Source organism: Phacochoerus africanus, chromosome 8 (genome assembly GCF_016906955.1).
Source record: "Phacochoerus africanus isolate WHEZ1 chromosome 8, ROS_Pafr_v1, whole genome shotgun sequence".
NCBI classification, from domain to species: domain Eukaryota; kingdom Metazoa; phylum Chordata; class Mammalia; order Artiodactyla; family Suidae; genus Phacochoerus; species Phacochoerus africanus.
In genome coordinates this window covers 105845289-105871696 of record NC_062551.1, presented here as the reverse complement: position 1 = coordinate 105871696, position 26408 = coordinate 105845289, and the positions used below count along the sequence as shown (strand labels likewise).

General features: G+C 38.8%; 1 protein-coding gene across 2 annotated transcripts in view; it reads left to right on the top strand.

The window, feature by feature from the left end:
• Window positions 1–12151: 12151 nt before the first annotated feature.
• The window catches only part of ROCK1 (Rho associated coiled-coil containing protein kinase 1), a 147982-nt gene continuing 133725 nt past the window's right edge, over window positions 12152–26408 (top strand). Inside the window, exon 1 of one of the 2 annotated variants that reach the window (XM_047793875.1) lies at window positions 12152–13199. In XM_047793875.1, the coding sequence (XP_047649831.1) occupies window positions 13107–13199 (93 nt within the window). In that variant the 5' untranslated portion in view covers window positions 12152–13106. The remainder of the gene's footprint in view (window positions 13200–26408) is intronic. The other variant, XM_047793876.1, reaches the window with a different exon arrangement.

Genomic DNA, 26408 nt, shown 5'->3' with positions numbered 1-26408 from the left:
ATATTGCAGGTACCGAGGTAAAAAGAAAAAAATAGAAGAAAGAGTCAAGACACTGAATAGCCATTGCCTTTTTTTTTTTTTTTCTTTTTTGGCCACACCCATGGGAGTTCCAGGGCCAGGGATCAAACCTGTGACACAGCAGTTACCATGCTGCTGCAGTGACAACATCAAATCCTTAACCTGCTGCACCACAGGAGAACTCCAGCTATTGCCTTTTGTGTGAAGGAATAAGTAGCTTGTGGACAGAGGTGAGAGGAAAAATTACTTTTTATTGTGTACCATATTGTATCTGTTGGATTTATATGTTAGATATACATATTAACTGTTCAAAAATTAATTATATAAAATTTATGGAGTATGGATTGGAACAAGGGATACTTCTCAAACTCTGTTAGTTCTTAAATTCATTGTATGTATATGATGCCAAAGTTGCTATATTTGGCTTTATGAAGGAGACGTAGGAAAAAAATCAGTTCGTGGACATAGGGAAAAGAATAAAGTAGGCCTGCAAAAAGCAGAGATGGCAAGTCTGAGAGTGTATCAGTGGGTCATCTACGCTTCTCAACTCTGATTTCAGCCCCCTTGATGTCCAACTAGACTTTCTTCTCTTGCTTAAATAGGCTCAAGTTGATTTCTCTGTACTGTAACAACTCTAACAAAATCCCTAAAATCCTGGCAATACAGTTGTAAATACTAACGGGAAAATCCTAAATAAACTATTAGAAAATAGGATTCGTTATATCTTAGAATGAATGTGTGTGTGTGTGTGTGTGTGCTCGTGTGTGTTTACACCAGGATTATGCTACAGGGTAACATAATAATAGCAACTTATTTATAGGATACAAATATCAGTCATTAACTTAAATAAAACAAAAGCTATAAAATAACTTCAACATATACCAAATGCACATGCCATATATACATTTGATAAAATATGAAATACATTCCTAGCAAAGTTTCAAAAACTGATTGGATAGACTCTTTCACCTGTGACTCAGACAGTTTTAACTATAGTGAGAACATTATTTCAATTCTCTTTGTAATCTGATTACTTCCAAGTTTCAGTCTTGCATGTATCTTTAATATTTACTAATATAGTTTAAAAAAAAATAAAAGTTAGCATTATGCTCAGAGTCTTAAGCAAGCAACAGTACATAAACAGAGTATTTATAACCTTGTTTTGTGTTATTTTTTTAAAAAAGCTATGGTTACCTTCTATTTATGGGAAATGATTTTCTTTTTCCATCCTGTATAATGATGTAAGAGTTCCTTCTTAATCTTAAACTAATTTACTTTTAAATTTACATTTAAAAAGTGACACAATTTAAGAAAAATGATAAGCAAATAAAAGTAAATATAGCAAATAAGAAATTAGATTTGACTGATGCCAGTACACTGGTATCTTATTATACTGTCTCAAAGTGATAAATATGAGTATTTATTTCAGTTGAAAGTTAACATTGCACTTAAAGATGAATTATCTTTGTGGAAAACTGGCAAAGGGCAAGGATGCCTGTCATCTACCTCTATTGCTCTGGCTAAGACACAAAGACCTGAAATGGATGTGAGACCTGAAATTGGTGAGAAAGAAGCCCAATCATCATTATTCAGAAATCTATAATTTGTATTTTTTTCTCATCTTAACCTTTCTAAAATTTAGATACATCTCAGAAGCAATGGTTTTCCAGAGTTTGTTAGTGCTCCCTCCTTTCAATAGCATGTAAAATTACTGTGTATCTTACAATCGATTATGTCATACACTCAATGAAATATGGTAGTTATCAATATATATTTAAGAGTTTCAAAACAGGAGTTCCTTTCATGGCTCAGTAGTTAACAAACCCGATTGGGATCCATGAGGATGCGGATTTGATCCCTGCCCTCACTCAGTGGATTAAGGATCCAGCATTGTCAATGAGCTGTGGTGTAGGTCGCAGACACAGCTCAGATCTGGCGTTGCTGTGGCTGTGGCATAGGCCAGTGGCTACAGCTCCTATTCAATCCCTAGCCTAGGAACTTCCATATGCCGAGGGTATGGCCCTAAAATAGCAAAAAAAAAAAAAAAAAGAGTTTCAAAACAATTAAGAAAATTTTAAAAGCCCTACAGCAATTCAGCAAAAAGACTTGGTAAAAGACATTAAATATATCAAATTCAATAATATGCCTTTGTACAGAATGCAGTTCCTATTCACTAAGTAACCAAAATTTTAGAATATCCAGAAAAAATTCCAGTGACAAATTGTGTTGCTTAGGTGATAAAATCTGTGAAACTCTGTTTAGAAATCTTTTTAAATTTTTTGAATAAATAAAAGTTACTTTTTTTTTTGGTCTTCTTAGGGCCTCATCCACGACATATGGAAGTTCCTGAGCTAGGGGTCAAATCTACCGAATCTACCTGGCATGACCTACACCACAGCCACAACAACATGGGATCCAAGCTGCCTCTGTGACCTATACCATAGCTCACGGCAACACCACCTTACCACTAAGGCCAGGGGTGGAATCCACATCCTCATGGATACTAGTCGAGTTCATTACCACTGAGCCATGACAGGAAATCCAGAGTTACTGATTTTTGAACTGGAAGATGGACTGTTATAAAGATCTTTCCAAATTGCTATAAATTTAAAGTATTTTCAGTTAAAATAGTAATAGAATGGAGTGTAGAGTGAGGAGGTACTTGAAAAATTATTCTAAAAATCATATATAAGAGTAACTGTTAAAAGAACTATTTTAAAAGAAAAGTAACAAAGGAAAAGCAGCTTTTCTGGGCTATTAAACGCACCACATAACAATAGTTACATTATTATACTGGTAGAATTACTTTATCTACAATGAAATACAATAGTTCAGGAATAAATATAATTAGATATTGTAATCAATGTGGGATAATGAATAACATAATCAATAAGGAAAGGCAAGCTTATTTAATAAACTGTGTTAACAGAATTGTTCAGCAATCTGAGAAAATACAATTAGATTCTCATCTTATTCAATATACCAAAATGCATATCAATTAGAATTTAAAAATATATATATAGATATAGCAGAAATTGACAGAACATGGCAAATCAACTATAATAAAAAAATTTTTTTTAATATATAGAAAGCAAGCCATGACAGGGTGGGGGAAAGGACACAGAAGAAAATAGAAATATATATCAAATGTTTGGAAGATAGGAGGACTTTCTGAACATAAAAATAATAAAAGAAATTCTTTTAAAAAATCATAGATTTCATAGAATTTTTAAGTATGTATTTAATTGTCAAAAATACATTCAAAATGTTTAAATTAAAAAAGGTAAAATTCAGATGGCGAACAAGCACATGAAAAAATGCTCAACATTACTGATTATTAGAGAAATGCAAATCAAAACTACTATGAGATACCACCTCACACCAGTCAGAATGGCCATCATTAATGAGTCCACAAATAACAAATGCTGGAGGGGGGTGTGGAGAAAAGGGAACACTCCTGCACTGTTGGTGGGAATGTAAGCTGGTACAACCACTATGGAGAACAGTATGGAGGTACCTTAGAAAAGTATCCTTAGAACTACCATATGACCCAGCAATTCCACTGTTGGGTATATATCTGCACGAAACTTGCCTTAAAAAAGACACATGCACCCGCATGTTCATTGCAACTCTATTCACAATAGCCAAGACATGGAAACAACCTAAATGTCCAGTGACAGATGATTGGATTAGAACGATGTGATATATATACACAATGGAATACTATTCAGCCATTAAAAAAGGACAAAATAATGCCATTTGCAGCAACATGGATGGAACTAGAGACTCATACTCAGTGAAGTAAGTCAGAAAGACAGAGACAAATACCATATGAAATCACTTATATCTGGAATCTAATATAAGGCACAAATGAATCCTTCCACAGAAAAGAAAATCATGGACTTGGAGAATAGACTTGTGGTTGCCAAGGGGGAGGGGGAGGGAGTAGGATGGATTGGGAACTTGAGGTTAATAGATGCAGACTATTACCTTTGGAATGGATAAGCAATGAGATCCTGCTGGGTAGCACTGGGAACTATGTCTAGTCACTTATGATGGAGCATGATAATGTGAGAAAAAAGAATGTATACATGTATGTGTAAATGGGTCACCATGCTGTACAGTAGGAAACTGACAGAACATTGTAAACCAGCTATAATGAAAAAAAATTACATAAAAAAGGTAAAAATTTTTAATTCTAAAACAGAAGTTATACCCTTAAGACATACATATATATATACATACATACATATGTACACATATACATATATATATACAGTCATACAAATCAAAAAGAAAAATTCTAAGGCCCAATTGACAAATAGGCACAAATTACAAATTAATTAATAGAAAAAGAAAACAACTAATTAACAAACATATGGCAATATACTCAACCTTGTAATCAAATATAGGCAAATTAATAAAACAATGAGCTAAGATATTAATAATGAAACATCCAGTGCCAAGGAGAGGATGATAAAAAGGGACATAAACATTAGTAGTTGGAGTGTAAACTTGCATTGCTATTTGAGAAACAATTTGGCAAAATATATCAAGTGTTTAAAATGCTTTAGCCCACCTCTGAGAACCATTTCTAAAGAAATAATTTTCAGTGAATAAAATGCTTTAGGGAGTTCCCGTCATGGTTAAGCAGAAATGAATCTGCCTAGCATCCATGAGGACATAGGTTCAATCCCTGACCTCCTCTATCAGTGGGTTAAGAATCTGTCATTGCCCTGAGCTATGGTGTAGGTCACAGATGCTGCTGGGATCTGGCATTGCTGTGGCTCTGGTGTAGGCCAGTGGCTATAGCTCCAATTCGACCCCTAACCTGGGAATCTCCCTATGCTCTGGGTGCGGCCCTAAAAAGACAAAAAAAAAAAAAGTAAAGAAAAATTTATGCACAAAGGTGTTTACAGTAGCAATATTTATAGGATCAACAGAATAATGGTTAAATAAATTACAGTAAATTTCTGGAATGGAATATTATGCAGGTATTAAAAGTTATTTTTAAGGTAAATATGCTTATAAAAATCATTATATAGGCTGAAAAAAACAGTATGTAAGAATTGTACATATAGCGTATAAAACAAAACTTTGCAGGGGAAAAAAAAATAATTAAAAGAAAAACTCCAAAAATATCAATAGTGATTGTAATCTAGTGGTGGGAATATGGATGAATTTTGTTCTCTTACTTTTCCATATTTTCCAAAAATCTTAAAAATAAGCATGTACTATTTTTATAATGAAAAGGAAAACATGATTATTGCTTTTAAAGTCCTAGCCTAGGCCCTAGGGAATGTATGAAGCAGCAATGACAAGAATACATAAACAAGAGCGTATGTATAAATCCCACTAGCAGAGTACTAACATTGTCTGCAGATAAAAAAGAGTTAAGTTTATAAAGGGTCATGGTTATTAAGAAAGAATATAGAGTGTACAAAGGTAATATTTATATGTTGATGGGTGAACATGAGGAGTTAGTTCCTCTCTTCCAGTTACAGAGATTTTTAGGGAGGATATTTCAGGAGGTCTTTAAATGATAGAAAGGAGGGAAAATTATGAAATGTCAGAAAATAGACTTTTTGTTTCCACGTGTTTGGTGTGGAAGTCTTAAAGTTGAGACTATGAAGAGTGATAAAAGCTGTGATTAAAAAAAAAAAAAAAGAGGGGGAAGTAGATACTGAGTGAAGAGACTGTCATTGCCAAAAAAGGTAATTCACCAATTTAAGGGCCCTAAAGAGGAAGACCTAAGAACCTAAAAAGCGGTAGGCTAGAAAGCACACAAATGGGACTCAGTGGAGGGCTGATGGGTAAAAGGGGGAATTTTGGACAGGAGGCTCTTGCAAAAAATGGAAAAGAGTATGTGACCAGCTACATGTATCTGTTATTATCTCCTTGATCTGGGCTTTCCTCTCTTACTGCGATCATGCATACATCATGTCAGGGGGTCCACAAACATAACAGCCCTCGTCCTTGGAATAAATGTAATATCAGGAGTTCCCATCGTGGCGCAGTGGTTAACGAATCCGACTAGGAACCATGAGGTTGCGGGTTTGGTCCCTGCCCTTGCTCAGTGGGTTAACGATCCGGCGTTGCCGTGAGCTGTGGTGTAGGTTGCAGACACGGCTAGGATCCCCCGTTGCTGTGGCTCTGGCGTAGGCCGGTGGCTACAGCTCCGATTCAACCCCTAGCCTGGGAACCTCCATATGCCGCGGGAGCGGCCCAAGAAATAGCAACAACAACAACAACAACAACAACAACAACAAAATGTAATATCAGACATTTACATGCTTGAGCTTGTGAGTGCGGTAACAGTAGGGTCCCCAAGATGGTGATAACCTGGAGCAGAGAAGTAACTTTTACAGAAATCTATTTCCTTCCATTTCTCCATTCTGTTTCTAGGGTCAATGCAAGTATTTTTCAGTTGAATGGAATAGCAGCTTCAAAGAAATAAAAAACAGATGTTAGAGGAAGACATTCCAGGGTGAGTCAAGAGAAGCCCTTAAGGGCACCGTGTGCTCACAGCATGCCCTAAACTTTTCCTTGTGGTAACCTTGATAGATGCCACACCCCTTACTCTGCCTAGGCAGCACCAAGGCTGGAGCGATGTAAAAACGTCCAACTACAGTGACTCCCAAGCCTGAATATTCTGTGGAAGGAAAAGGAAAGCTTGGCTGATCTCAAGAGCACTCCTAGGTAAAGGAACATATTCTTCCTGATTGACTTCACAGATGGAGAAGAATACGTACATGTAAACTACTTTGGGGTAAATAGTAATCATCTAAAATCAACCTCTTAAGACAGAATTTAAATTTTCACAACTTTTTGTTTACTAAAGTTGTTCGGAGTCAAGAGAAGCTGTTCTACATTAAAAAAAAAATTGAATGTCCTTTTGGAAAATTATAAGAAACATAAGTATCATACTTTCTTGGTAATGTTAGCTACAGTTTCTATAGGAACTTAGCCACATAACATTCTTAACACATTTGTGGTATGCATTTTTGAAATTACATGCAATTTATGACACTGAATCACAATTGATATGTAGTTTATAGTATTTACCTGAATTTTTGGTATGTTTTTAAGACAGAATAGACAATTGCACTAAATTGAGAAAATACAAACATATAGGTGAAAATGTTTATATGGAAATATGATAACTTTATAATGTTTTTTAAAATTTGGACGCGTTCCTTAATTTGATTAAAAAGCTTTTACATTCCTTTTGTACAGAGGTTTGTTGAAGTAAAGACAAAAAATAAGGGAGTTCCCATGTTGGCTCAGCAGGCCAAGAACCAGACTAGTATGTATGAGGATATGGGTTAGATCTCTGGCCTTGATCAGTGGGTTAAGGATCCAGAAGTCGCAGATGCAGCTCAGATCTGGCGTTGCTGTGGCATAGGCTCCAGCTGCAGCTCTGAATCAACCCTTAGTCTGGGAACGTCCATATGCTGTAGGTGCAGCCATAAAAAGGCCAAAAAAAAAAAAAAGAAAAGAAAGAAAGACAGGAGTTCCCTTCCTGGCCCAGCAGTTAACGAACCCAACTAGGATCCATGAGGATGTGGGTTCAATCCCTGGCTTCGCTCAGGGGGTTAAAGATCCGGCACTGCCATGAGCTGTGGTGTAGGTCGCAGACGTGGCTCGGATCCCACGTTGCTGTGGCTGTGGTGTGGGCCACTGGCTACAGCTCCAATTCAGCCCCTAGCCTGGGAACCTCCATATGTTGCGGGTGCAGCCGTGAAAAAGCAAAAAAAAAAAAAAAAAGACAAAAAATATGAGTTAATTTGTTATTCCTTTACAAAATTTCATTGTGGACCCCTTCCTTGTACTGGTAACATTAAAATGTACAAAAGGGAGTTCTGCTGTGGCTTAGTGGTAAGAAACCCAACTGGTATCTTTTAGGACGTGGGTTCCATCCTTGGCCTCGCTCAGCAGCTTAGGGTTAAGGATCTGGCATTGCCATGAGCTGTGGTTTAGGTCACAGACACGGCTGGGATCCCCTGCTGCTGTGGCTGTGGTGTAGGCCAGCAGCTGTTTTAGCCTGAGAACTTCCACATGCCAAGGGTGACGCCTTAAAAGGACAAAAAAAAAAAGGTACAAAGTAACTCTCAATATATGTCTATATACATATTTTACTATGAATTTTTTCTCCCCTGAAATCTGTTTTTGTTATCCAACTGCTGAGAAACTACCCCAAAACTTAGTGGCTCAAAGTAACAACCATGTTATTATATGCTTATGATTCTGATGTGTGGGCAGTGCTTGGAGGAGTTATTAGTTTGTCTGTGTTGCATATGGTGTCATCTGGGGGCATTTCAAATGGCCAGGTGCTGCTGGAATGAACTCGATTTGAGTCTTAAGTCTGGAGTCTCTGTTCTCAAGCTTTGCTGGATTTCTCAGTCTTCTTCCAACTCATCTCTTCATGTGGATAGTCAACTCTGGTTTCCTCACACCATGGTGATCTCATTTGAGTTGGACTTCCCAGAGCACTAAACTGTTAGTTGCCAGGCCAGCTCTAAAGTTTAGGCTTGATACTGGCACAGTGCCATTTTTGCTGCATTCTGTTAGTTAAAGCAGATCACAAGGTCCCAGCCCAGACTGAATGTGGGAGGTACTCCAGCAGGGCATGAATACTGGGAGACATGGTTCATTGGGGGCCATCCTTGGAAGCTAGCTACCACATCAGTGTTTATGAAATAAATTCCATAAACATTAAATGGAATCTATTTCCTACCAAATAACCAAAAGCAAAAGAATGCTCAACTTAACTGTCTTTCACTATACACAAGTCTACACCCCAATCTTTCTACTTTTTCCATGCTCTCTCCCAAACAGACCTCATTCAAATCCTTTCAGCACCACAGTCACTTCATTAGGTTCTAGGAATCATCTAAACATTTCCAGATGTTTGAATTTCCAAAACCAGAAAAATTAAAGCATAACTAACTTTATATATTTGCATGGGTTGCACATTTTGTAATTTTTAAATTTCCACGTGAAAACATCAAAAAAAATTGTACCACTTACTTCTTAAGGAAAGTACATTTCACTTTCTTTTTGGTTTTTAGGGCCACACCCATGGCATGTGGAGGTTCCCAGGCTAGAGGTCTAATCAGAGCTATGTGGCTGTCAGCCTACACCACAGCACCAGCAATGCCAGATCTGAGCCATGTCTGTGACGTACACCACAGCTCACAGCAACACTGGATCCTTAACCCACTGAGCAAGGCCAGAGATCGAACCCACGTCCTCATGGATACTAGTTGGTTTCGTTAGCTGCTGAGCCACAAGAAGAACTCCTGCCATTGGTTCTTGGATCCGGGGTTTGGGAACCTCTAGTCAAGCCGCTGTTATTAAACTTTGTCAAGGTCCTTTTTATTCACATTTTGCTAAAATCATTTCACATCTTTCTCTAGGGACTGTAATCATAGGGATTATATTGCAAATTTTAAAATTCCCTTTTTTATACGGAATCATTTAAATCTGTGCTATGTAGGAGTTCCTGTCATGGCACAGTGGAAACGAATCTGACTAGAAACCATGAGGTTGTGGGTTTGATCCCTGTCCTTGCTTAGTGGGTTAAGGATCTGGCATTGTTGTGAGCTGTGGTGTAGTTTACAGACACAGCTTGGATCTGGCATTGCTGTGGCTATGGTGTAGGCTGGCAGCTACAGCTCCAATTAGACCCCTAGCCTGGGAACCTCTATTTGCTGCCCTAAAAAGACAAAAAAGAAAAAAAATAAATAAATCTGTGCTATGTAAATACTCGTTATTGTATTAAGACTGGATAGTGTTATCATACTCAGCAGTTACAACTGGGGATGCTGAGTCAGACTGTCACTGTTCCAATCTGGGCCTGTCATGACCTTGAGCAAGTAACATATCTTTCTGTACCTGTTCCCCATCTGCCATGTAGAGATAATCATAGCAGAGTTCTTTTGAAGTTTTAATGAGATAGGTAAGAAATAGTGCCTAAAACATGGTAAGCACTTACTATTATTATGTATAATAATATTATATTCTTATATTTATACATGGAATCAGTAGCTTGCAATTGCACTTAGGATCTTAACTTATTCTTCAAGTGTGATCTCAGATATTCACAATACTTTTGAAGAGACTAGTAACAATTAGACAATAGAATTTTAAAGTTGGAAAGGAACTTTAATGTCCTATGATTCTACTCTTTTACAGGTGAGGATTTTTCTATTAAAAAACAAAAACACTGATACAGAGTCCATCCATCTTAATGTAAAAGACACCTCATAGGTTACAATAATCAGAATAGCCTTGTGGATCAGTAAAACAGGCCTCACATATATTTCTGGTAGCTTTGCTAGATTGATTTTCAGTCCCACTTTTCAGTGCCACTCATGAATTGTCTTAGCTGCATTTTTTCATGTGTCTAAGTGGAAAGCAGCATAATGCTCACAGTTCTCTGAGAAAAAAACAAAATTCCTAAGACTACCTAAAAATGGTAATAAAAAAGGACAAGCAGGGTTTAGAAAATTTATTCTAAGGCAACTGCCAGATTTATTTTAAGCCCTACGCTTAAAAATAAATTTAATTCACATGACTGGCTTAAAACACTGGAACCAAGAAAAGTCACTGCAAAAGCATTTAATGAAATACCTGAATTCCATCTAGGTTTTTTTTTTTTTTTGTCTTTTTGCTATTTCTAGGGCCACTTCTGCAGCATATGGAGGTTCCCAGGCTAGGGGTCTAATCAGAGCTGTAGCCGCTGGCCCACACCAGAGCCACAGCAACAAGGGATCCGAGCCTTGTCTGCGACCTACACCACAGCTCACAGCAACGCCGGATCCTTAACCCACTGAGCAAGGTCAGGGACCGAACCCACAACCTCATGGTTCCTAGTCGGATTCATTAACCACTGAGCCATAACGGGGACTCCCCATCTAGTTGTTTTTGATATGACTCTTGTGAGGACTTCCTTCCTATCTTGATTTATACAGTGGATTTTACATCTATTTCTTGTATCTAATGCAATGAAAAAAGAGACATTTTTCAAATAATATAACATTTTCCTAAACCCTGACTCACTTCAGAAAGTTGGTGAACTGTTCAGACGCTGCACAGTGATTTTTACATACAAAGACAATTGGTTCATCTGTAGCATTTTCCAGTATGGGATAAAACATCTACATTTTTTATTTCTGGCAATACTTCATTTGACCTATGAGCAAAACTAAAGATTGATTACATACGAATTAAGGTAGATTTCCTGCTGAAAGCAGTGAGCAACATAACTTTATCAGCAGATTGGGGAACAGTCTCACTCTCTCAGTACAGTCAATGACGCAACTTATTTAAGAGGAAATGCCCATTATTTTCACGTTCTACTTTGGTCTGGTAAAATCACAATTCCAAGTTTCACAGAATGTTTTGAAATTGAAACGTCAGGATTACGCATCAATAAGTGAACTACAATGGTGTGAGACAACTAGTAACATTAACTTAAAAATACGGATTTTTCCTACGAGATTATAATTATTATTTGGCTTGTTTTTTAAACTAAACTGAGTTTGACTTCCACTGACTAGATCTTCCGAAGTCAATATTTTAATGCTCCCCTGACACACACGCTCGGTTTGGAGGGTTATGAACTGCATTGCTTCGTAATTTTCCCATGGAAGCACAGGCGAGTTAAACCATGTGGAGTTCACTCAGTACTACTGAAGACCTGAAACCGGTGGTGCCAAAATGCTGATGCCTGCCGGCGGAAAGGTATTTGCCCTTAAAACAAGAAACAAACGACAACAAAAACAAAACCCCACTTAGCTCCAAAATAACAATAACAGGCACCCTTTCTTTCTTGCCAGAATTCACCCGACGGTTGCAGCCCAGAGGAAGCGGAGCTGAGGCAGCGGCCAGGACGCGACTAGAGGCAGCAAGAGCTCCTCCCCAGCCCGGACCCTCACAGCCGCTTCCTGAGCGCTGCGTGGCTCCCTAGAGCCCTGCCGGCGTGAGGGTTACGCTGCCAGCCTACCCCGCCCGCCCGCGGAGCCCGGGGTGCGCCACGCCTTCTGTCCGGCCCCGCCCAACCCAGCCCCGCCCGGCCCTGCGGAGGCGCCGGAGTGCGCGCGCGCGCGCGCGCGCGCGCGAGGCAGGCCTGGTTCCCCTTCCGAACGTCCGCGCCCCGCATGCGCAGTCTACGCCGGCGGTCTCCGTTTGTTTGAACAGGAAGGCGGACATATTAGTCCCTCACGGCCCCCCTCGCCCCACCCCCCAAAGCGTTCGCCGCCGCGACTCGCCCTTTCCCCAGCCGGGGCCGCAGCGCCTCCCAGGAGCTCCCCCAGCAGCAGCCGCCAGGACCCGACTCTCATCTCCTTTACCGGCCGCTCTCCAGCCTGTCCTCTCCTAAGTCTCCATCGGGCACCGACCTCGCCCTGCCCCGCCGGACGCCACAGCAGCAGCCCCAGCAGCGCCAGGACAAAATGGGAGAGTGAAGCTATCCCGCGGGGACCAGCTCTTGGCCGGCGCGGGTCGGTGCGTCGGGCCGGGCCAAGTGGTGCCGGGGATGCAGGGCTAGACCGCCTCCAGCGCCTCAGAACGGAGCGGGCCCAGCCGGGGGCCCAGGCGGCGGCGGCGGCGGCGGCGGCGGCAGCTGGCACGGCTCCGCACCCGCCCTTCGCTTTCGCCTTTCCTCCTCTCCCTCCCCTGCTGCCCGGAGGAGTCTCCACCCTGCTTCTCTTTCTCTACCCCCTCCTGCCCATCTCGGGACCGGGAACTCTACATGGCCAAGGCGGCCGGGGCCCGCTAGGCTGAAGCATTTGCCTGGAGCGACAAGTCTGGTGGCGACGGCGCTGTCGGCTGTCGTGAGGGGCTGCCGGGTGGGATGCTACTTTGGGCATCCGAGCGGCTGTGGGTCGCCGTCGCCCCCGGTCCGGGGTCTGGAGAGCGGAGATCCCCTTAGTGAGGGGGAGGAGGGGGACCGCGCGCACCTGGTGACCCTGGAGTTCCGGCTCCTCCGCCCGGCGGCCGCGAACCCACCGCCGGAGGAAGTTGGCTGAAATTGCTTTCCGCTGCTTGTGCTGGTACGAGGGTATTGTCACAGTAGCAGCAACATGTCGACTGGGGACAGTTTTGAGACTCGGTTTGAAAAAATCGACAACTTGCTGCGGGATCCCAAATCGGAAGTGAATTCAGATTGTTTGCTGGTAAGTAGCCCTGTTCTCTTTTGCTTGTCTGAGGTTCTCTGTTTATTTCCTTCCTCTTGCTTTCAGTCTGGTTATCGGCAAAAGAAAAATTCAGGTGTGGAAAACACCAAAATCTGGTGGTGTTTGTGAAGAATATTGGAGTACCACTAAAATCTCGTGCTGTGGCCCTGTTTATCATTGTACTAACTACTCTCTCAACTTGTAGTTCTGACTCAGTTCATCATTACACAAAAGACATTTAATAAACTTGCAGGCATCATAGTTACCCCGTCCAGCTTATTACTATGTGTATAGTTTGTTGATTGGCGATTTTAGTAATATTAATCTTTCTGATCGGTTTGACAGTAAGATTGGAAAAGACTGTTTTCCATTTTCAGCGATTTACCTCCTTAAGTGTTTAATTTTTAGACTTGTGACAATGTAGAATCTATATTGAGGAAGTGATTTTTGAGCCAAAGTGTCATAGGTGATTTGAGTCTGAGGGAACTTTTTTGCTGGACTACTAAGTGTAAAAATCCAAGATAACTGATGATAGGTCATCACATTAAAGTCTTTTACAATATTGTTGATTACAGAAGTCCTGCACAGATATTTTATCATAACTGCCCTTTTTTTGGTAGTGTTGTACCTGTTAACATTATGTCTTTTGAAACATTCTAAAGAAGTTTTTATGATATGAAAGGCCAAAACACGATTTTAAAAATTCTTCAGTGGTTTATAGCATGAACAATTAATTGTAGATAATTGGAATTCTTAAGTTTTGTCAATTTCCCCTAATAGTAATAGTTGGAAACCATCTGTAAGGAAGTTTTTCTTTTTATTTTACTGAACAACTAAAAGTTATATAGTAGTTCTATTTTGGTCCATGCACAACCATATAATCTCTAAGGTTGCAAAGAGTATGTATATGAATAGTGATTTACAACCTTCTCAGGGATAGGTGTTAGATGTACACAATATTTGGGATTAGAATTAAGTGAACTAAATAATTCCACTCCAGAGAAGTAATATTTTAAAATCTCATCTTGAATCAGGGAAATGATGTAGATCATTTAAAATTAACATACATTTCAGTTACTCTCAAATACCTGTGTATGTTTTTTAATGTGTATGGTTCTACATGAAAGTTTCTCCCCACAGCTTTTTAAGTTACTCTGAGCATCCTTGACTGAAATAAACTGTGGGCTTTATGTTTGAAATGTCTCACCCACGTTGTGCATGCTCTTCATATTGAGAAACAAAAAGGAGGGTTAATGCTTAATACAATTGAAAACATTTTATCGAATGAGAGAAGTGGAAGAATTTAGGACATATCTTTCTAAGAAGAATCTCTGTAACTCTTAAGATGTCTAATTCTTCATTTAATATTTGTCCAGTTTCCTTGTATATGTGATTTTACATTGCTTTTTGATCTCCTTATTCCATTACAAGGAGGGTTTAGTAGATTTTTTTGTTGTTGTTTGGTGGGGTTTGTTTTTAGTTGTCTTCTACCCTATTGCCATAGCTTCATTTGTTGGGAACGTCACAAATTTATTGAAATGTGGAGGATACAAGGAAATATAAGTCATGGAGTCTTTCCTTAAAAGTCCCAATCTGTTTAGAAAAACAAGTCCTAATCTTATACACATACACAAAAACAAAGCTAACACTTCACAGAGGAAATATGTGATAAATTTCAAATATTTGGTATAGGTAATATACATTCTTGTATATTGAAAGGAAGAACTCTCTGTGAGTTGAGAGCCAGAGTATGCTATATGCTGCATGGATAGGATTTAGATGGAGAACATTCAAAGAGGGAGTGAAAGATAACAAGAATAGAGGGTGGAAATGTGACTGGCCAGGAAGTGTTTAGGGGAACAGTAGATAAAGTTGGAAGGACAGATTGGCGTTAGAGTGTGAGGGATTTGACTGGTAGGTTAAAGAATTTAGATTTTCTTCAGTATGTTGTGGCTATTAAGTGTTTATAAACAAGACTGTGCCAGGATGAATGAAGAAGATGAATCTGGTAGTTGTGTGCAGGATGGGTTGTGTGGAAAGAGACTGGAGATGGGGAGAGATTGGGAGTTTTTTTGTTCGTTTTGTTTTTTTTAATTATTGTAATAGTCCAGAAATGATTGGAGCCCCAAACTGAAGCATTATAATGAGAAATGAGGAATTAATGGAATTTGATCGGCAAGGTTGGGGAGAAGAGAGAACCAAAAAAATTGTTAGATTATTCTAACAGTTCTAAGCCTGAGTTATAGGGAGACTGATGAAAACATGGGTGAAAATAATGAAATCACATTTGGAAATCATTTGGGAAGAATAGGCAACAGGTTAATTTAATATTAGATTCGTGTTTGAGGGGATAGTGGGACAACTACAAAGAAGTGATCTATAGACTGTTGGAGACATGAAACTGAGCTCATAATTAAAGGCAACAATTTGAAAACCATTTGCACAGAGGTACAAGTGGAAACTGATATAATGATAAAAGGGGAAAAGAACGAAGAGAAAGAATCAAGAAAGTAGGCAGGCAGTCATTGCCTCAGAGTTGGAACAGCCAAGTATCCAAGACCCCTCCTCCCCCTTTCCGTTTAGTTCCGTAATTTTTTTTTCTGTCTTTTTAGGCCATACCCTCAGCATGTGAAAGTTCCCAGGCTAGGGGTCAAATCAGAGCTGCTGTAACTGTTGGCCTATGCCACAGCCACAGCCACACCAGATCTGAGCCACATCTGTGACTTACACTGCAGCACACAGCAGCACTGGATCCTAAACCCACTGAATGAGGCCAGGGATTGAACCCCCATCCTCATGGATACTAGTCAGTTTCGTTACTACTGAGCCACAATGGGAACTATCCATAATTGTTTATTGATAGCTGTTGATATTTTGTTATATTAATCTGAGGTTGGTAAAGCTTGCATTTTTCTTTGGAGGCAAAATCTTTTCCAGGTTACAGCATCTAGCATGAATTTTCTTTGCATGATAGTTTACATTTATCATTGAGCATTCATTCATTCAGCCATTTAGAATGCAACTCCATCTTTTTCAGTGAGTCTTTTCTTCCTTATCTGCACTTTGGACATCTCATGTATTGTAGGAACAATACCCTTTTTAAATTGATTGCCTTTCTCTATTATTTTGGGTCTTTCTTGATTTATTTAACTGATACTTAGTGAGTATGCATTTTGTGCCATGTGCAAACCTCAAGTTCTAATTTTTTTTTGAAATCTCAGAAAACAAAGTTGTCAAATTATGTTTATTCTCCACTTACTTGACTAGATCCACTTTCTTTTTCTTTCTTTTTTTTTTTTTGGCTTTTTAGGGCTGCACCTGAGGCACATGGAAGTTCCCAGGTTAGGGGTCAAATCGGAGTTAGAGCTGCTGGCAAACGCCACAGCCAGGCTGGATCCGAGCTGTGTCTGGCAACACTACAGCTCACAGCATTGCTGGATCCCCAACCCACTGAGTGAGGCCAGGGATCGAACCTGCATCCTCATGGATACTAGTCGGATTCATTTCCGATGCACCACAACGGGAACTCCTAGATCTACTCTTTAGAAATGAAAGCTGCCACACCCTTTGGTTTCAGAATAGTTTTCTGGCAAAGGTCTTTTAACCCACCTCACCCACAAAGAAAACAGCTTTTTTGGTTGAGATACTAGTGATGAGCTTTAATAGTTACAATGTAGCTGAGAGAAGCTTTGATAAATGACTTCTTTAACCTTTCCTTGAACATACAATTTATTTTAAGAACTAGACTAAACCCATTTTTCATATTGCAAATGTCAATGCTAAAGTAGTCTGCAGATACTAAGATAATATTATGGTAAGTATTCACTTGTTTCCTAAATCATACATACAAATTACTCAACTCTGGTCTGTAAGTCAGATTCTTTCCAGTGTCCTTCGTAATGGTTCTCTTACTGTCCCTGTTATAATGATTATCAAGAGCTGTTTCCCTTTTTCCAACTTTTTTTCAACCTTAGGGTTATTTTATCTCAGGCTTGTTAAGAATTTCTCGGTGTTTTTGAATACTTCTGAAAACAGTAAGTGATGGGTTTTAATTAAGGTTAATTCTTCCAGAGGAAAAAAGGCTTATGATTTGTAAATTGAAAAGGAAAAAACAAAGGTAGGTTAGTAGGAAAGTTAGGTATATATTTGTCTTAAAGTTTGACATAACATTTCTTGAAAAGACAAGAAATCTGACTTGCTATCTGACTATAGCATCTTTAGCACATTGCTTCAGGATGCCAGTTAACATTTTTTTTTCTTGTTTTGTTTAGCAGGTGGAGTTGTAGCAATGAATGGGTAGCATGGAGGGAAGGGAACCAGTAGTTGTTGCACAGTGCATACTGAATTCTGACTCTGCTATTCACTTTCTTTTGTTGCTACCACCTTTCATTAGTCAGTTTTTCAGAATGTAGAAGGCACATGTAAATGAAATTTCTGGTTTTTTAAGTTTTCTTCTTTAAATTTTCTTTTTCTGGACTTCCTTGATCTAGTGCTTTCCCATCTTTTCATTACTGACTTTTTCTCTTAGCCTCAATCTTTGGCCTGTAACACTTAACCTTTCTCTTCACCTCTCTTGGAGAGTTCATTCATTCTTACATCTTCAACTGCTGTTGTCTCCATACCCGTGATATCCAAATATTTATTTTTTAGTGTTTTTTGTTTATTTTTAAATCCTAAATATCTGACTGGCTATTAGGCGGCTCTACTTGGATGTCATGTTATTACTTAGATTACTAATATTCCAAAATAATAAGCCTTGTCCCACATAACTTACCTGTTTTGTTAACACTGCTAGTGTGCCTCAACTCAACTGGAACTTTTGTTGTGTACTTTAGCCTTGACAACCCTAGGTCACATGTTGGATTATTTCAAAAGATTGTGGCAAGCATTCCGGATTCTGGATTATTGCTGTAGAGTCCCTCTGTGTGTCCTGTCAGTTGAATTGATCACATTTGTGGTTACTGTTGGTGGAATGAAAAGACTTGCGGTCATTAAATCTTTGGGCCTTAAAGGTATATACTTGCCAGTGTTCATAATTTATGACTTAATGGGTGTTACCAGTATCAGTTATATATCTGGTTAGTTTGGACCAGACTGTTTTGATGTTAATATGTTGCACAATTTTTTTTTTTAAACAAATTACTTCATTCATTCAGCAAATCTTTGTGTAGGGTCTAAACTTGGATTCAAATGTAAGCTCTGCCATGTACTTACTAGATGGTTTTAGGTGAGTTATTTTAATCTCTAAAAGCTTGTTTCAACTTTGGGAGAGTGGAAGGATAGTAACACTAGATTTTCATAAGGATTAAATAATATAGACAAAGTAATTATCATAGTATATAACACAGCATTTGTTAATTGGTAACTATTATTTTTGTCATATTTATTGTATTCCTTTTATATGCTAGTCACTGTGCTTAGGTTGGAAATTGATATTTATTGTCTTCTTTAAGTGCAGAATAATTTATTTGGCACTTGAAACCATGCTTGTAAATTTATAACCCAGCTGTACTTTATTGAACTGTCCAAGCCAATTGCTGCTGAAAATAGAGACCTTTTGATGGCTCTATTTGATGGCTCAGTAGAATGGGGAGGGGCTTTTGGAGTCTATTTATTCATTTAGTCATGATTTTTAACATACCTACTTTGTGCCAAAGGTTTATATTGATAAAAAAGACAGTTGGGAGTTGGTTTGCAGAGATTTTAGTTATTTTAACTTGCTTTCTGTGTGTATCTTATACTTTTCACTATTCTGTAAATAGGCCTTTTTGCACTACAAGAACTCTGTGAGTGTATAGAGAGGTGGCTCAGAGTAACAGCTGAGACATGAATTGGGCCATTCATTTAATCTCTTGAGTCAGAAATATTCTTAATACAGAAGAAGGAACCACATATAACATTTTGTAATGAACAAAGAGTAAATTCCTGGTTTTAGATTATATTTTGCATAACGACAATTTTATTTCATGATTATAAGTTTTGATGTTGTGTTTATATGGTAAAAATCAGAGATTCTATTATGACATGACAGAAAGGTCCACATTCAGGAAATATTACGTATGGCGTTCTCTTGCTGAAAATAGTCTGGTAGCTCCCCTCCTCCATTCCCATCTTCACTAAAAACAGGTACATGGAGTTCCCGTCGTGGCTCAGTGGTTAACAAATCCGACTAGGAACCATGAGGTTGCGGGTTCAGTCCCTGGCCTTACTCAGTGGGTTAAGGATCCAGCGTTGCCATGAGCTATGGTGTATGTTGCAGACTCGGCTCAGATCCTGCATTGTTGTGGCTCTGGCATAGGCTGGTGGCTACAGCTCCGATTCAACCCCTAGCCTGGGAACCTCCATATGCCACGAGAGCGGCCAAAGAAATGGCAAAAAGACAATAATAATAATAACAATAATAATAATAAAGAGGTACATCCATTTAATGTGGGTTTAGCCCAGAACATAGCTGATGATTACTCTGAACAAGACGAACAGATACTAGTGCATTTCACAATGGAAATTTTTTTTTTTTTTTTTCCTTTTTAGGCCCAGACCTGCGGTATATGGAGGGTCCCAGGCTAGGGGCTGAATTGGAACTATAGCTCTGGCCTATACCACAGCTACAGCAATGTGGGATCCGAACCGGGTCTGGAACCTACACCACAGCCTAAGGCAACGCCAGATCCTTAACCTACTGAGCGAGGCCAGAGATCAAACCCTCAAACTCATGGTTCCTAGTTGGATTCATTTCTGCTGTTCCACAATGGGAACTCCTGTAAAATATTTTTTAAAATATCCTGTTAGCATGGTATAGTGAGTGAGACGTACACTAGACTGGGCATTTAGAGCATTGGCATATCCGTGTTTTGCAGGTGACTCTCTGTGTAGCCAAGTAAATCTTTTTCTTATCTGGGCTTCAGTTTCCCCAGTGAATAGTTGGACTATATAGTTGCTGATGTCCATTGTGTCTCTAAAAATTCTATGTGTCTTTATTTGTTATAATCCCATAAAAAAGTTCTGTTATTGATTTATTATTTAAGAAGGGAAATTAAAAACTTAAATGAGATTGAAGTATAAGAATAGGAACAGAGAAAGTAGTAATGGAGTTACTCATTTGTATTTCCATTAAAATGTATGCATGTACTAGTTTACTTTTCTAATGTATCTGCCCTCCCTTTTTTGGAATTGTGAAATGTAAGAGCACATTTTCATTGTAGTTTCTAAACAGTGTGAAGTTCAGTGTTCAAATTAATTTCCAAAGTTTGATGTCTTAGATGAGAGATTGTCTTATTCTTGTATCATATTTTTTTTTGCTTTTTATTTATTTATTTTTTTTGCCTTTTTGCCTTTTCTAGGGCCACTGCTGCGGCATATGGAGGTTCCCAGGCTAGGAGTCTAATTGGAGCTGTAACCACCGGCCAGAGCCAGAGCCACAGCAATGCGGGATCCGAGGAGCGTATGTGACCTACACCAGAGCTCACAGCAACGCCAGATCCTTAACCACTGAGCAAGGCCAGGGATTGAACCTGCAACCTCATGGTTCCTAGTCGGATTTGTTAACCACTGAGCCACGACGGGAACTCCTCTTGTATTATATTTTTAAAAGTAGGCTAGCCTGTGTATCCCCTTTATTCCTACATTTATTTTTATTTAATTTTAATTTTATTGTTATCCCCATAACTTATTTACAGTCTTTATCCCATATTTCCTATGCTGACTTTTGGCAAGAAACTGAAATTTTATCTCAGGTTGTTCCTTTGAACTAATCTTGAAATAGCGGTTTGCAGTTAACTCTTATTTTTTTCTCTTTGCTGTCCATTCATTCAACAAATGTTCATTTAGTATGTACTATGTGCTAGGTACTCTGTCAGGCATGGGGGACATAGAATGGTGGATAATAACAAAGAGCCCTGCCTTCATGGAATATATAGTCTCAGGAAAAGGATAAGTTATGAACAGATATGAGGGGTAAGGCTTGAAGGGGAGATGATCATGCCTTTTCTTTAAGATGGGGTATATTTAAAGACTTATGATAAAGTAGTGTAAGTGTATAATTTTCAGATTTGAGTCTGTAGCTTGTCTCTACCAGATTTGCTTGAGGAATTGTTAAAAATGGAACCTGGGCCCATGCCCAGACAAACAAAATCAGAATTTGAAAACTATGGTTGAGATGGAAAGAACATGGATTTTTGGTTCATTTGGTAATTTTATAAGTGAAAATTTTCAAACATGCACGAAAGTAGGGGAAGTAGTATAGTGAATCTGATTGCTCCAGTCCTGTAATTTTCAAAATTTGGTCACAGTTGCTTCATCAGTCTCCCTTTTTCTTGCCAAAATATGTTAAAGCACATTCCAGATATTATCATTCACCCTTACCTACTTCAATAAATATCTCTCTAAAAACTTTTTTGGGGGAGTACCATTGTGGCACAGTGGAAATGAATCCAGCTAGTATCCATGAGGATACCGGTTCGATCCCTGGCCTTACTCAGTGGATCAGGGAATCCATCTTTGCAGTGAGCTGTGATGTAGGTCATACATGCAGCTCGGATCCCATGCGTTGCTGTGGCTGTGGCGTAGGCCAGCAGCTGTAGTTACAGTTCAACCCCAGCCTGGGAACTTCTATATGCTACAGGAGAGGACATAAAAAAGGCAAAAAAATTTTTTTTCTCACATTACCACAATGGCCATTATCATATCTAACCATTAATTCCCAGTTTATATCCAAATTTCTCTGGTTGTTTAAAATGATGTCTTTTTTTTTTGCAGTTGCTTTATTAGAATCTAGATCCAAAATCTACATGTTGCTTTTGTTGGTTGGGTCTTTAAGTCTCTTTTTCTTTTTTCTTACAGCCACACCTATGGCCTATGGAGTTCCCGGGCTAGGGGTTGAATTGGAGCTGCAGCTGCAGGCCTATGCCACAGCCACAGCAATACCAGATCCAAGCCTTATCTTTGACTTCTGCTGCAGCTTTTGGCAGTGCTGGTACCTTAACCCACTAAGTGAGAGGCCAGGGATTGGACCCACATCCTCACATGGGTGGTATGGGGAGTAGGGTGTTCTCAACCTCCTGAGCCACAGCAGGAATTCCTTTGTGGGTGGGATGGGGAGTAGGATGTTCTTAACCTCCTGAGCCACAGCAGGAATTCCTTTAAGTCTCTTTTTAATGTAGAGCAGTCTCTCCAACCCCCCCCCCCCAATCTCCTCTAACCTTCTCCCTTCTTACCTGCCCCTCCTCAGTTGTCTTGTTGAAAAAGCTAGCTAGTCATTATGCTGTACAGTGTTTCACATTCTGGATTTTTCTTTTGGTTTTCTTGTGATATCATTTAACTTGTTCCTGTATTTTCCATATTTCCTGTAAATTGGTAGTTATATCTAAAAGCTTGATTTAACCATTTCAGCCTTTTAGTCAAGAGTGTTTCTGTATCTTCTTTACATCACATCAAGAGGCATGGATATATGGCTGACCTACCTTTTGGTGATGCTAAGATTTATCCGTATGTTCAAGTGATGGCAGGCTATAATAACTTCCTTTGTAAGATCCTTTATCATTCTTTCACCTAATGGTTCCATCCATTTATGATTTTTTTAGTGGAAGGTGTTATTAGGGAAAACAAAATAATGGTTATTATATCATTCCTTTCACATTTATTAACAACATAAGATTTTAAGAACTTTCGTCATCTATAGGGCAGTTTGCTTAGAGTTCATAAATTACAATATGAATGTGTCAGTCTTTCTTTTTAATTGCCACTCTTCACAGTAGGGTATTTTAGAGGCTTAGTATGCTAGATATGGCACAAATTGGGTATTTAAGGGAAATTTAAGAAAGTGACTTTTTCCAAAGGTATAGACAATATTTAAGGAAATCAGTAGAGATAGTGCAGTACCCTGGGACAAATGAGAGTGGGGAAAAGCGTGGTCTTCTATTCGTTCATGGATTTTTTTTTTTAAATTTAATACTTCTTTAATAGTAGGACAAAGAAAATGTTTCTCTTAATTTTTATCATCTACTCAAAGTGTTTACTTATCTCATCCTAATTGTATTTCCTCTTTTTCCAATTATATTTAGTCATGGAGGCAGTGAAACATAGTGGCTAAGAGCCTGGGCTTTGGAGTCAAACTGTGATTTTGAATCCCAGTCAGATCAAGCACTTAGTAGCCTCATGAGTTTGGGCACAGTTCTTAACTTTTTTAGTATTCAGACACATACCTCATTCTCCAGTAAGATTAATCATAGACTCTTATAGGGCTGTTAGAAATATTAAATGTGCTAATGCACATAACATGCTTTGCATAATTCCCAGCATTTAGTAAATGTTAGCTGTCATTATCATCATCATTGTCTTTATTCTATGTCTTCATAATTTATCCTGTGAAAAAGGACTTTTGTGTTGACCAAGTGTATTATTATCCATCTCCCCACTCCACAGGTCAAATTTTTATTTAGTTGTGTGATCTTAGACAAGTTATTTAACTTCTTGGAGTTTGAATATATTTAATCTACAGAATGAGATTCATGATAACATTTGCTTTATAGATTTAATTGTGAGGATTAAATAATTTATATGTAAGTGCTGTGGTTTCATCAGGTGTTAATAGTTACTGCTTTTCCTTGCTCTACCTTTATGTGACACATTTGATGAAGGTTCCATTGTAGTTATAAATACTGGTACTTGGCAACTTGAGAGAAGAGTAGAATAGTATTCTTTATTTGAAATATTTCCTGACTCTGATCTTTGCTTTCTATTATTGCTGCCTTACACAAGTCTAAATTTTCAGCCCAGTATTCTTGGATTTAGTGGGACACCCTAGCATTTAGCTAATATAATCCATAATATATCTTTTTTTTTCTTCAGTTTTAGTGCTTTTTGTCATGTGGTCTTAGTATACCTATTTACTTAGTCTTAATTCCTACCACTCTCCAGACTAACTGTATCTTACAAGTAAATTTTCTCACTTTCCTTTTTTCCTTTTTTTTTTTCCTTTTTGGCCATGCCCACAGCATGGAAAGTTTCCATGCCAGGGATTGAACTCGTGCCACAGTAGCAACCCTAGCCACAGCAGTGGCAATGCCAGGTCCTCCTTAACTTGCTGTGCTGCAAGAGAACTCGTAGATTTTCTCACTTTCTATAGCATGTTGCTTGCTCTTTCCTACCAGGCCCTATCTTTCTTTTCCTTTGAGTTCTGTCCTCCTCACCAATTTTCTCATCTCTATAGTCTAACATAAGCCACAACTATGTTAACATTGTTATTTTCTGTTTTGAACTTCTGTAGTATTTATAATCTGTCTCATGTAGTTTAGAACTTGATCAGAACTATCTCGTATGAGTGTTTTAGGTGCTAATCTAACCTCTCTAGTGAGAATTTCTTGAGGGCTTAGTAATTCTGGGCAGTTATTAGTTGTTGATTTTTGTGAATGATTATTCCTCCTGCCCCCATTCCCATTCTTTCTCTCTGAATTAAATCAAACTCTGTCAATTATTCATCTTAGAAGTCAACTTAAATTTTCTTAGAAAAGAAGAATTTATAGATTCAGGGAAACCAGATCTCATTAAAAGTAAAGATTAAATTGAGTTTCAATAAGAATTGAGACCTGGACCTCAAATGCAAGCAAACCTTTCTCTCTTTATTCTCTTTTTCTTTCTTTGTGCTCTCGTTGTCTCTGATTGTAGATGGGTTTTAGTCATTTGTGGAAAATAAGGTTGCCCAGAGCACTGGAGCTTTATATCTAAGAGCCTTAGCTTCAGCCACAGACTTTAGATCTTGGAGTGTCAAACCCAGAACTCTGGAGCAAAAGATGCATTGGTTCAGTTTGGGTGCTTGCCCCTCAGCTAATGTGATAAGGATCACGGAGTGCTGTGGAATGGGGAGGCAGTTCCCAGGAAAATAAGAGCAGTGGGACAGGGCAAACTATCACACAGATGTTCATTATAGCACTCCTTCCCTTTCTTTTGATCTTGGATAAGTCGCTTAAACTCTATTCAACAGCCGTTTTCTCAGTCTGTGAAATAGAGTTAATAATAGTTTATTTCATGGGGTGGTGGTAAGTGTTAAACGTAATCATCTAGAAATCAGGATTTGAAACATCACAAAAACAGTAGTATAAGCTGGTGATAAATGGTTATCCCTTGGTCCTTTTTTGCCCTCATGCCCTGTGCTCTTCTGGTCTGTCCCCAGGCTTTTTTCCTGTATGCCACTTTAGGTTGTTACCTGGTCTTTTGGCATTACCCAACTCAACCTTTTTGAGTAGAAGAGCATGAAGAAGTTATTAATGTCATATAGCTTTTATAAGTACTTTTAGAGTAAATATTTATTATAATTAAATGAATTTGTAATTGTAGCATTCATTCTCAGTCCCCTGCCCTGTCCTTCCTCCTTCTTACAAGTAGTGGAGGAATAGCCACTGAATTTAGTGAATCGAAGGCTAAGGGCCCATTGAGATTCTGCTCCCTTTTATCTATAGTAATGAGAGTCTTTTTATTATAAAGGATTGAAGACTCAACCTAGATTAATTTAAACAACAAAGAATGTTTAGTGCCTCTGAGTACTTGATAGGTAGATTCTAGCTTTAGGAATGTCCTTTTTCAGGGCTCAAATGATGTGACTGGGAGCTGGTTTTCCAAATCTGCTTCTTTAGTATTGTCTCACTTCTCATATACATAACTCCTTGTGGTTGTAAGATGCCTGTCATTAGCTTTTAAGACTATTTGTTCGGTACAGTGAGAAGAAAAAGTCTTTTCTTCTGACCTTCAAATAGGGTTTCTAACTTATCTGGCCAACTCAGGTCATTTGCCCATATCTGAACCAATCACAGTGGTGCGAAGAATGTATGATGGTAGGTGTAGGCCTCTCTCATGTGCTCCAGTCTAAGAACTGGGAGTGAGTTAGCTTATTCCAGGATAGAGTATTAGAGTTGCATGAGAGAAGGATGGAAATTGGAGTTGTTTCTTTTCCAAGGTAAAGGGAAATGACATGCTGGGCAGAGCCAAACAACAAATATCTACTACATTAGTTGGAGTCTCCTCATTAAGAGAAACCCAAGTTATAGTACCTTTTTTGGAAGTGCTTTTTTTTTTTTTTTTTTTTTGCTTTTTAGGGCCACACATGCAGCATATGAAGGTTCCCAGGTTAGGGGTCAAATTGGAGCTATAGCTGCTGGCCTACACCATAGCCACAGCAATGTAGGATCTGAGATGTATCTGTGACCTACATTACAGCTC